Raw genomic sequence first — 11,511 nt, forward strand, 5'->3', positions numbered from 1 at the left:
TAAAATCTTATTCTCCCTTTGGCTGCATTTTTAATTTGGAATTCAGGCCCTCACACATCGTAATAGAGCTTTGCTTTAGGGTGTTTTATACCTCTATCAAAGTGACTAAAGTAATTAGTATTTTATACATTTTGGTAAGTATTTTGTCACTGGAAGCACCAGTGCAGGTGAATGATAATGGTTTGAAACTCAGGCAGTGACAGCACCCTAAATGAGAATGTCGCCTTTTAATCAAGTGCACTTGGAGTCTATGGTATTGAAATGCCCTACAGAGAACATAGAAAAGCCATCCATCACATTGTGACAGTCCAATCTTTTAGTGCATGAGTAAAATTTTATTCAGCCTTTCCAAGGCAGTTGGAATGTAAGATGTTTTAACAAAACAGCAGTGTAGAAGTTTGGAAGCATAGCATACAGGTTGCTTTCTGGACAGCATATGTGTCTTTATGTATTACCTTTATTGATTTAGAGTGCAATTGAAACATTTTCCATGCCTTGTTTCAAACACCTCCCCCTCCCTCTTATACACTCAACAGGCGCGATTATTTCTAAATTTCAGGCACGTGTTTGTTTGGAGTTAATTTGCATAGTTGATTAACTCTTGATGCTCAGCGGAAATACTCAGCAAGTTAAAGGGAAAGAACTGCTACTTTAGGAAGGGCAGATTTTTAAGTCTTGCACAGAAAAGGAGTCTTACGCATGACTCAGGAGTCCCTTGGGGAGCGCTTAGAAGAAGCTGGAGTACATTTAGTGACATGTACTTGGAATTATTAACTATTATTATAATAATTCAACAATCTAATTTCAAGCTTTGTGTTGTTTTTAACAACCCTCCCTTAGCTTTCTTTATAAGTGCAAGCAGCAGCAGCTTCTGAGGGCAATGTAGTAATTTAAACAAAAATATTTTTGTTGTTGCACATTTGGGAGATTGACTTTTGAAGTTAATGGAAGTAGAAACCTGTACCAGGAACCTTGTCTTTTAAGATGATTGGCAATGATGAAACCCATTGACTTAAATGGATTTACTCCCAGTTTACACTGTATTCATGACTGTCTTGCACCCTACTAGCTGCTTGAAATCAAGGACATTGATCTGCACTGCACTTAATACCTGTTTTCAGCTGGCTACTACTCAGTTTTTTTGTTTAGTAAATTTTGTTTTTCAGTACCCTGTGGAACAAAATTTGCTGTCAATATGCAAGAGCAGGTTTTCTTTCCTTCCTGGCATTTGCACATTTTCAAGCTGAAATATTTTTTGTCCTGCCCCAAAACAATATAGGACCTTCTGTGAAGGGAGAACATTCTGCTACCATGTACCAGAGTGCTGAGAGAGAAAAGGCTGGGGAAATTGTATTGGGCTTCATTTTAGTGAGTGGAGAAGACGAGGGAAAAAGTTTTTCCTGCTGAATCCAAGAACTAGTAAAATGCAACCAGATGGTGAAGACATGTTTATATGTGTTACTGAATAAGTCTTTCTGGCAAACTTTTCTGTCACAGACATGAAGAGAGTTAATCATGTTCAAGAGAGTGCTATTTCTTCAGTCTTATATTGTTACGGAATCTTCAGTGAGTTTGCTTTCAGAAATACACCATGCTAATAACATTGGTGATGTGAAATTTTTTGCTATAATTTTAACATGAGCTTAAGCATGTCTAATTCTGACACCTTTCTCTGTGAATTGTTCCCAGAAATGTAAAGAGCTTCATTTTTGTCTGCCAGAGTGTACGTGCTCAAGTATTAATGGCTCCTGTCATGTCATCATGCAAAGTTAAACGAGTTAAATATTCAGAATGTGCAAGAGCCTGTGCCAGGTTTGTTATACAGTGAGAGCTAATATATTAATCAAACAGCTTAATATATGTTCCAGTATGAGCAGTATTAGCTGAGACTCTGTTAAATAGCTGACATTCAAAGTCTACTCCCAATTTTAAAAAAAAGTCTGCTCGTATCATCGCTGCTGTCATCTAGTGACATTTGTGCTCTGTTTCCAGAGGGTATTCTCACTCACTGTAATTGGCTGCTAGTGAAAATACAGGTATTATCCATCTATTTTATAAATTACCAATTTCTTCCCTGGCTGCATGCCACAGCTTTGTCAGGATGTCACAGAACTTACACACAGCTAAAAGCTGAGTAAGTTGCTACAGGTTGGATATTGCTTTAGAAGTAACCTACTGCTGGAATAAATAGACATAGACCATTACTGAGGCTGACTTCAAACAACTGTGACAATGAAATTAAGAATGTCATTGTAGTGTTATTGTGATTATGAAAATCAGCTGCCAAACATAAGTAAAAATAATTTAAACTATTTATTGAATTTCACATACAAAGGTTGGAGCAAGTGGGTTCCTCAGCAAGCCAAACTGGGTGCTTGGGGCAAAGTTACCACAAACTGTGACGGCTTGAATTAGAACCAGACCCCACTTATTACTTGTTTTTCAATAGTGACATACAGCTCCCTAGTCATCACTGTAAGACAAAGCCAAAGTATCAGAAATACTGAACGCAGAAGCAAAATCAGACCAAAAAACTACATATGTAATCACTTTCATCTACAATTGCTGTACGCAATATAGTGTTAAAACTAAAGAATTAATCATTTACAGAAAACAAAAGAGACAGAGAAAATAAATGTTTACAGTATTGTTTTTGCTTCCTTAAAATAGAAACTCCCTTTCCAGTTCTTAGGGAATTTATGCATTTAAGTTTTGCTTTACCAACACACTGTTTAGTTTACCTTCTGCTTTTAAATTCTGTTTTACCATGTAAAACTAACATCTAACAAAAAGGTCACTGATGATCATAGTGTACTTTCAGTGATGTGCAAATCCATTTTTTTCTAAGCCATGACATGCATGATCTGCAGTGATGGGATGCCAGAAATGCACAAATTTACATCTTTGACTTTTATCTTCCATATTTTTAATGTTTATTATACTTCATAAAATCCTGCTAGCTAGTCTAAAATAATGAAAAAATATTAGAGAATATAATCCAAAAGTAAATAAGGTAAGAAATGACACTTTAACATATATCAGTTATTCTGTTATGGATTTCTAATCCTTGCTGGGGGGAGGGGGGGCAGGGGGAAGGAATGATGATTCAGGCAAGCACTTTCATAATAAGCTAATTTCACATGGTATTTAGTCCCATCACAGACACCCATCCCAAACTCCACAAAGCTGATTCTACCTAGAAATAGCCAAAACAAAGAATTTAGCTTCCACGGTCTAGAAGTTTTGCTTGTCCTCTCCCTAAATAAAACCAGACAGACAGAGCAATCTTTGGAAATCATGTGAAAAGCAATACATCTGTGGTAGGGAATTTGGAACAGAATATATTGAAAAAATTAATAGATCTACCAAAACCTAGGATTGAAAAGTGGTATGCGATTAGGCAGCCTCCCAATGTGTGTTTTCTCCTAGGACAGACAGCGTATACAGTAGGGTCCAAACTAGGCTCATTCCTGGGGTTTGGCTTTATTCAAAAGAAACCAGTGTTAAGGTAGCAAAGCTTAGCTCAGGTCTCTTCCCCTGACTTGGCTGCTCTTACCCGCAAATCTCTTAGGACTCCCAAGTGTTTGCTGCAGGTCTTTGCTCTCGCTCAAATTGTAGCCGGCTCCTAACCAAATGAAGTCCTCAGCCAGCTTCCTCACACAGTGATTATCACCCAGTCCTGGTACGTAACAGGGAGGACAGTGTCCCACCCAGCTGGGCTGCACTGAATACTTGATAGATGGTCCCCTCACTATTGCTCCCATCTATCCCAGGAGGGGTTGAGGTTGCCAACCTGTCACACTGTGGCTGTAGTTAAAATTCAGCTAAAGCACATAAACGCAACTTTATAGAGGGAATAAAATTGCACAAGTGGTCCTATAAGAAGCCTTTGACCTGCTGTCTACAGCTTTTAAAACATGCCATTCCAGTCGAGTTTGGTCTATGCCTGGCTACGGAGGATACTGGGAGGAGGAGGAGGACACAGGGAGGTAACATGAGAAGTGGTGGAAGCATGGACTTCTGTGGAGGTTAAGGGCCAGAGGACTTGTTGATGGGAAAGGACAAACATAGTTCATCTTTTGGTGGTGATGGCTTAGCTGCAGTCTTTACTGTAGTGTTTTTATCGTTATTTGGGGTAAAACTAGTGTAAGCATGTCCAGCTGTACTGAAATCACACCTTCATTTGCCAGTGCAGATGCACCCTGTAAACGTAAAGCCACTTCAAAGTCTTTGTTGTTACAATCTTCAAACAGCCTGTGGAGGAATACAGACTGCTTAGTGACTATTCTAGCACAAATTCCCTGTAGCCCTAGTTACAGAAACCACTATTTAAAAGACACAATTTAGTCACAAAGAGCACATTAAAAGCTGCTTCACTGTCTCTCTCCTTGAAGTATATATAGAGCTTCCCATACAGGATGTTTACAAGATCAGTTAAAAAGAAGCTTTAAAGAAGCTATTGGGAGTTTCAGCCCATGGTTACACTTTCTTTCTAGCCCTACTGCAAAGCATTTGGGATTATCCTAGGACGCTGGGGGTGAGGGAGTTAGCTACGAGACTGGCTGGGTAGAGAAAATGTGCTGGGGACTGGTTGTGAATTTGGCAGGAAGGGGAAGTTACCCACACGTGACTTTGGGTTACAGCACACATTGAGCAGTACATGTTCCCTGGTGACAGGCGCTTCCTCACTGTGCTCATGAGACCGCCACTGCTTCATAGGACTACAAAGGGGATTTGAATTCATTCCTGCTTGTTTGCCCCATCACGTGACGGTGAAGAATGAACTATTTTCCAAACTAAACGATCAAGTGAACAAGCACATTTGGGAGAGATTTGTTCAACTAATGTTAAAAGTTAAAGCTCACCTTTACTGTACAGTAATTGTGCACTGAGGAATCTTCTTTCAAGCTGTAAATAATGTGTTGTATTATCACTGTACTATTCACTTTCAGGAAACATGGGGTTTGCAGTACAAAGGTAGATCCATATTGGTGTCTCCCCCATGCCTTTAAAAAAAAACAAACCTGAAACATTAAATGATGTTTCTTATGCTTTAAATCCCGACATTTTAAAACACAGGCTGGACAGATCAGTAGATTATTAAGACCCTTTCAGTTTGTGGCTGAAAAAGCGCTGAGGATATCAGCGGAGACTTCTGCAGGCTGCTCAGAAAGAGCATTTCAAAGCTCTGTACTTGCCGGAGTTCATTTCTCTGTGCAGGAGCACATTATTCTGGAAGCAGCGCTTCTACTCAACTCTTTAATGTATTTCCAGAAAGAAAAGCACATTAGCTGAGTATCTGTCTTCCATAGTGCTACTGCTAAAAATCAGAATTTTCATACAAGCAATGCTGAGTGAGGGAACTGGCTTGCCTCTACAGTATGTCTTTATCTCAGTTCCCAGCATCTAACTGGGATCATAGTACTCAGTCCTGTTTGCTTCCCAGTCTGTCACAGGGCTCTGAAATCATGGTATCAGTTGCATACCACTGTGGTATGCAAGCTGCTTTACAGTCCTGCACACCAGCCTGCACCATTTGCCTTGGAGAGGAAACCACTGCTCCCAAACTGTCCATGACAGATCCAGGAGCTCCTGCTGGCATTATGCCTCAGTGGGACTGGAGGATGGCTCGAGTGTCCCCATGGCCCAGAAAAGCAGCAGCTGCTGCTCCGGATCCGGCTGCGTCTGCCACTGTGCAAGGGATGCTAGCACAAACAAAAGTAACATCTGGCCTGTAACGTGAGTTATCCCGACTCTTAGCAGCACTAATACCTGAAATCCCTTAGGGGTTGGTCCGGAAAAGAAACGACGTGTAGAATTTACATTCAGGAATTGTCCTGCCAGGAACAGTTCCTTACTTTCCTTCCCAATGCGCCAGCAAGATTAGCACTGAATCCACACAGAAAAACCCACTGAAGACAGCAAGCGTCATATGTAAATGTGCCCAGCTGCAGAAGTTAAGGACTATATGTATAAGGAAGCTTCTTCCCCTTTACTGATAAACCATTTTTATTTGCTCCACCTCAAAATACTAGATACTATTTTGAGATGTTGTTGGAGTGCTACTCAAAACCTGTTTCATAAACAACAGAATACTTAGAAGGAGATCACTGAAGGGACAAAAGCGACCAAGTAGTTAATAAGAAGCTGTAGGATTGGATTTAAAGCTGACCGAATGGTACCAAACAAGAGGTGAGAGCGCTTTGAAGAATAACTGTGAGTGATGATTTGTCCACTTACAGAATTTACACTGATAATAAGCAGTATCAGAGATAATTTATTGATCAAAAATTAGCTTGTATGTCAAGCCTTGTCTTTCTCAAGATTGACTTTAATGTTTGCTCCTGAAATCTGAAGTGCTGGAAGCGTGCATGTGGAAGAATATCGTTTGAAACCTAACAACTCATTGTATAAAGCCACTTTACTCAGGATTGCTGAAGATATTATTTTTGCTGCTCACTGCCACATAATGCACATATTTCTGCACATCCATCTGCATTTCTTCTGTTTCCGTGACACTCATTGCCTTTTAATGTTGTCCTTAGCAAGGGAAGAATCAAGTTTAAGCTACGGACTTCAGTGCTGCTTCCACTGATGTTATTATGGCAGTATCCTCTGTACTATGAGCTGACGGAGGACTGACTGTGGTTCTGAAAATAGATCATGTCTATACATATATTTTAATAAGACACTAGAAATGTGACTATTTTACTTGAATGCTTCTTTATACCATACTTTGAATATTTAAGACCTCTCTTCGCTGTTAAAAACAGGCACTGTTAATAACTGATATATTTCCCCAAAGTAGAGTTCAACTTGCCTACTTCCTAATCCTGTAATTACTTATGCATGTAGTTAAGAATACAAACACTTTCCTTGTAATCACATGGAGAAGGATATGCTGAATCATGGCCTTTGCTATATCGTCTCGGTTTCTAGTGGTACTCCCATAACTCAAAATAATAATGATCCTTTTTTCTCCTACTTAAAAGAGTATTGTATCAACACAGAAGGCTTTGCAGTGCAGGTTTTCATAGGAAAACATTTTTTTGTTCTATGTATTATCTGTCTGAAGGTGAAGTAAAGAAACATTTTAACCACCCGTTCAGTAAATATTGATTTAACTTTTAGCCAAGCTTTTTATTCCTCAAGAGAAAAGAATCAAGATATGAAATCCTATCGATTGAACCACCAAACTGAATGGCAAAATTCTCATTTGCTTTGGTATGGATCAGGATTTCTCAAGGAACATTTATGTATGTAGTGTGGGCTAGTTCTGGTAGTGTGGAGACTTGCAGCGTGCTCACAAAATAAAAAACCAACATAGACTCAGCCATGCAGACCTATCAGAAATTGTTTAGACTGCCACACAACTTTTTTAGCTTTCTGATCACACACACCCCTTCTCCAACTGCTCTTCCTGCTAAATAAATAAACCATAAAGAAAAGCCTAGAAAACACCAACTAGTGCCATGTAGATTTTGTGAGGCTTGTATATAAAAATAATGCATGTAGTGAAATCTTTTTTACTCCCTCAATCCACACTCAGGCATGATTGAAGCCAAATATGGAGAATAAACTGATTAATCAATTATTCTTTAGAATCTTGACAAAAAACTTCTTATAAATTTTATATGTTCCTGTTAATGCTCTAGTACCGAACATTCTGAAACAAATCCAATGTACATTTCTACTGTTCCTGGTTTCACATGCTGTCTTGCATTTTATAGAGATGGCTTTCATTAATACTGAAATAAACCCGATGCTGTTTTTACTCAGTAGGCTTTGGCCACTCTACTCCTCCCCTTTATGTGTCAGTTGTAAATGGCTTGACAAATATTCTGTTTCATGCTTCCCCACTGTTGGCATGCAACATGTTTAAAGATTCAAAAGAGAGAGAAAGGCTAAAAAGGCAACAGGTAGGTAATACAGCAGACGGCTGTCTCCAGTTAAACTTGCTCAGAGTAACAAGCAGTAAAATTGTATTTTTTCTTCAGAGTGCAAGTGGAGAGGCCATGAATGAAAACAAGTTTCTGAACACAGACTCTAGCACAGGATCAGTGGAAACAACTGTCAAGCCGTTACCATTTAAAGATCCAAACTTCATCGTAAGTATATTGTTTTAACATTTTGAAATGCTAAACTCTTCAAATAAAACATTAACTAAGATTCTATTTAACCATATTGCTATTGTAAATATTAAGAAAGTCAGCTTAACAGCCAAATAAAATGTCGGCAATTTTTAAGAAATTCGCCTCAAGTCCGTGCCCCGCCATGGTCCAAAGTGCACATTGTATTATAGCATGAAAATGGCATTGCTCCAGAGGCAGAACTATTACATTAAATTCTGGAACAGAGTCAGAAAGCCTGCCAGATTAAGGTAAGTGCAGAAGTTTTATGGTGTGGTATCTCACAAACTACCACAGCTAGAGAGGAATAATTTATACCACTGTGAATGTAGGAATCCCATCTTCCAGTTCCTAGCCAAGGCAGGCTGCAAAACAATTGAACTAGAAATCAGCCAGAGAGTCATTAGCAACTGGCATTTTGCTCCTCTCCTGGTCCCTGAAACTCTAACAGACCTGTGCTGTCTGTTCTTCCAGTAATTGCTAGATTTAGAAGCAAATGCTCCGTGAGGTTTAAACTGGGGGAGAAGGTGAAGGTAGGCTACAGCTAGTAATGCTGTCAGTGCTGGGTTTGTTTTTACTCTCTTTTTATCTTGCTGTGCCAGCGCCAGCTCATTGGCACACTCTACAAATGCTTTCTAGACAAGCAAACTTCTCAGACGGCTGGTCCTAAGCCAGTACTTAGAAAGAAGGATTTTATCCCAGATTTCATTCTGTATGAATAAGGTACAATATTCCAAGCATAAAACCTGACTAGTCAGGCATCGCACAGCTCACTAAGTACAGGTTTGGCAGAGGGTGTAGAATTAATCTCTGACTTGCAAGTTGCTCTCTGTCTGCTTTGCAGACAAATTCTGTCATGAGAGGGGCATTCGAACAATTGTATGCTTTGCTCACTCTAATCCTCCAGTGAACACCAGCATCTTTGAGAACTGAGGCTTGTTGGAAAAGCTCCATTTGCGCCCAGAGGCATTCCGTGTAGCTTCCATATAGTATTTAAATAGCCATGAGGCCTTGTGCTGATCCTTCAGTTCTTAGAGGGACATCACCATTTTCAGAGAGGCAATACTAATGTCTGCATGCTTGAAATAAAAATAGATATACAGGGCCTTTGGCAACTGCTGCAGAAATAATAGGCAGTTGTAATAAAAACATGAAATTGTCCTCCCCGATACAGTAACTAATTTGAGAAGTAGTATATTGAGTTTTAACTTTTAGCTTTTTGTCGGTATGAACTGGTGGTAACAATCTGGATGACTTTTCGCATCCGTCCAGACTAATTTACCTTAAAAGGAAGAAAATAAATCAATGTTTATCTCTTATAAACATGCCCAAATTTGAACCATTAGCTCACTGCAGAGACTTAAAAGCAGAGAAGAAGGAAGAAGCTACCTTTTTCTAAACTTCCTGAATGGAATTCGCATCCCTTAGCAATGGGGAAGGGGAAGACAACTTTCTGACAATTGTGCAGAGCAATGAATAACTCCACCTGTCCTAGCTCCAGCTTTCCCTGAACTTCACTAGTGCAGAGGCAGCTTGGTTCATTTGTGCTTGGCAGTCATGCCTTTTGATTGTAGGTATGTGAGGTGATACTCAGGCCCATTCCAAGGAGGCAGAAGTTCATATAAACCCAATAGCTGCTTCTGAGAAACCAGATTACCAAAAAAAGAAAAATCATTATGCAATGATCTAGGGAAAAATTAATGTAATGAATTTGAATTAGTAATGTGGTAGTACATCTCTTTTCATCTCATATTCCAGCAGTCTCTATTTTATGACGCTGTCTAGATTACTAGGGTGTTACTCTCAGAGCAAACATTTGCATGCACTTTCTATATTGGATATCCAGTCCCAAAACAAGATATATCATCAGCTCATGAGCATTTTTTCTGCATATATCTTAATGTCTACAGAAAAAAGCTTTCTCACTGAATTCTTCCTCCTATCATTCTCAGCAATTGAACAGGCTAATTTATAAACCAGTCACGGCAGAAGTGTGTTTGCAGAACTTTGCTGTGTTTTGATGAGACTGATGTGGCAGGTAGTAATTATTAACAGAAGTAACAACAACTCCCCAATTGTAATAGCATTTTCTTTTCTGAAGTAAAGCTGTGAATCTGTGTCCTTTGATCGTTTAGAAGTAGTACAGTATGTTGTGCGGCTTCTGTCTCTGGAGGGACATAAATGAATTACTCTGTAGCAGTCACATTTGATAACTGAAACTACCGTTATAGTACCTGTGGCAAGTCTTCCATTAGTGTACCTTTCAAAATGCAAAATTGTCTTGGCAGCCAACATCCTATTTATTACTCTTTTTCTATTCTTCTGTCTTCTATCCTTTGAAAGAAAAATAAAATTTCCAGAAAGTTTCTCATAGTATTCATTATATTTTGCAAGATCTGTTGTGTTTTCTACAGTCCTGGGTGAGTTGCAAGAGCTAGAGCTGCACCTGTAATATGCCATGAAAAGGAGAGAGAAAATTTAGCTGTGTAATCACAATTTTCAACACAACTTCACAGTAATAAGTTCTGATACGATGGGAAGTACATACAGAATCCTGTAATCTCAGGCTAAACCTAACCACATTGATTTTCTGTTTCCGTGTAAAAAGCAGATTTTCATTTCCTCAGTTAATCCTAAACATAGTAGCTTTGACACAGTCCAAAAAGCTTTGTTTTTCTTGCAGCTAAGATTAGAGTGTACAGTATATTAGCCTGCTGATGAAACAAGTGAGGATAAAAAATGGTTCATGACAAGATGAGAGGTATCAGAAAGACTACGAAATAGGAGTGTCACATTCTGAAATAGTATTCTTTATTTATTTTTTTTCTCTAAACACCATATTTTTAATTCTAGCACTCCGGCATTGGTGGAGCAGCAGCTGGCAAGAAGAACAGAACTTGGAAGAACCTAAAACAAATTCTTGCTTCTGAAAGGGCGTTGCCATGGCAACTAAATGATCCTAGCTGTAAGCTGCTTAGACTCTTTGCATGTATTTATAAATAATAAAATCCACACAAATACCTTTCTTTAAAACAAACCTGAATTATTTCATCCGTGCATGCAGTACCCTGCTTGAACAGGGTCCAGTAGTACATTTAAGATTAGTCCGATCATACTCGCCAGCCCCAAGTGGAGAGTAGGGGGAAGCAAATGATTTGGAGTATTGTAAGAAAGTTCAGGTACATTTGGGGATAGAGTTTAATAAAGGAAATTTACATCTCTGAACCAGGTCAGAAACTCCTTATTCCCATCAGGTTATTGTCACCTCTTCACTGCTGAGGAGCCTCCTCTTCTGCATACCGTCCAAATCTCTTCTGACAGGTGGCTGCTGCTTGATTAGCTATATTTGAACTATTTTCAAATAGATTCTGCTAAGCCACAT

General features: G+C 39.1%; 1 protein-coding gene across 2 annotated transcripts in view; it reads left to right on the forward strand.

The window, feature by feature from the left end:
- Positions 1 to 11,511, forward strand: part of INO80C (INO80 complex subunit C) — a 33,307-nt gene that overhangs the window by 13,025 nt on the left and 8,771 nt on the right. Inside the window, exons 1-3 of one of the 2 annotated variants that reach the window (XM_075084408.1) lie at positions 7,816 to 7,919; positions 7,998 to 8,108; positions 10,983 to 11,094. In XM_075084408.1, coding sequence (XP_074940509.1) covers positions 7,875 to 7,919; positions 7,998 to 8,108; positions 10,983 to 11,094 — 268 coding nt within the window. In that variant the 5' untranslated portion in view covers positions 7,816 to 7,874. Of the gene's footprint in view, positions 1 to 7,815; positions 7,920 to 7,997; positions 8,109 to 10,982; positions 11,095 to 11,511 lie in introns of those variants that run through there. The other variant, XM_075084407.1, reaches the window with a different exon arrangement.

The sequence above is a fragment of the Phalacrocorax aristotelis genome, chromosome 2 (genome assembly GCF_949628215.1).
Source record: "Phalacrocorax aristotelis chromosome 2, bGulAri2.1, whole genome shotgun sequence".
Taxonomy (NCBI): Eukaryota; Metazoa; Chordata; class Aves; order Suliformes; family Phalacrocoracidae; genus Phalacrocorax; species Phalacrocorax aristotelis.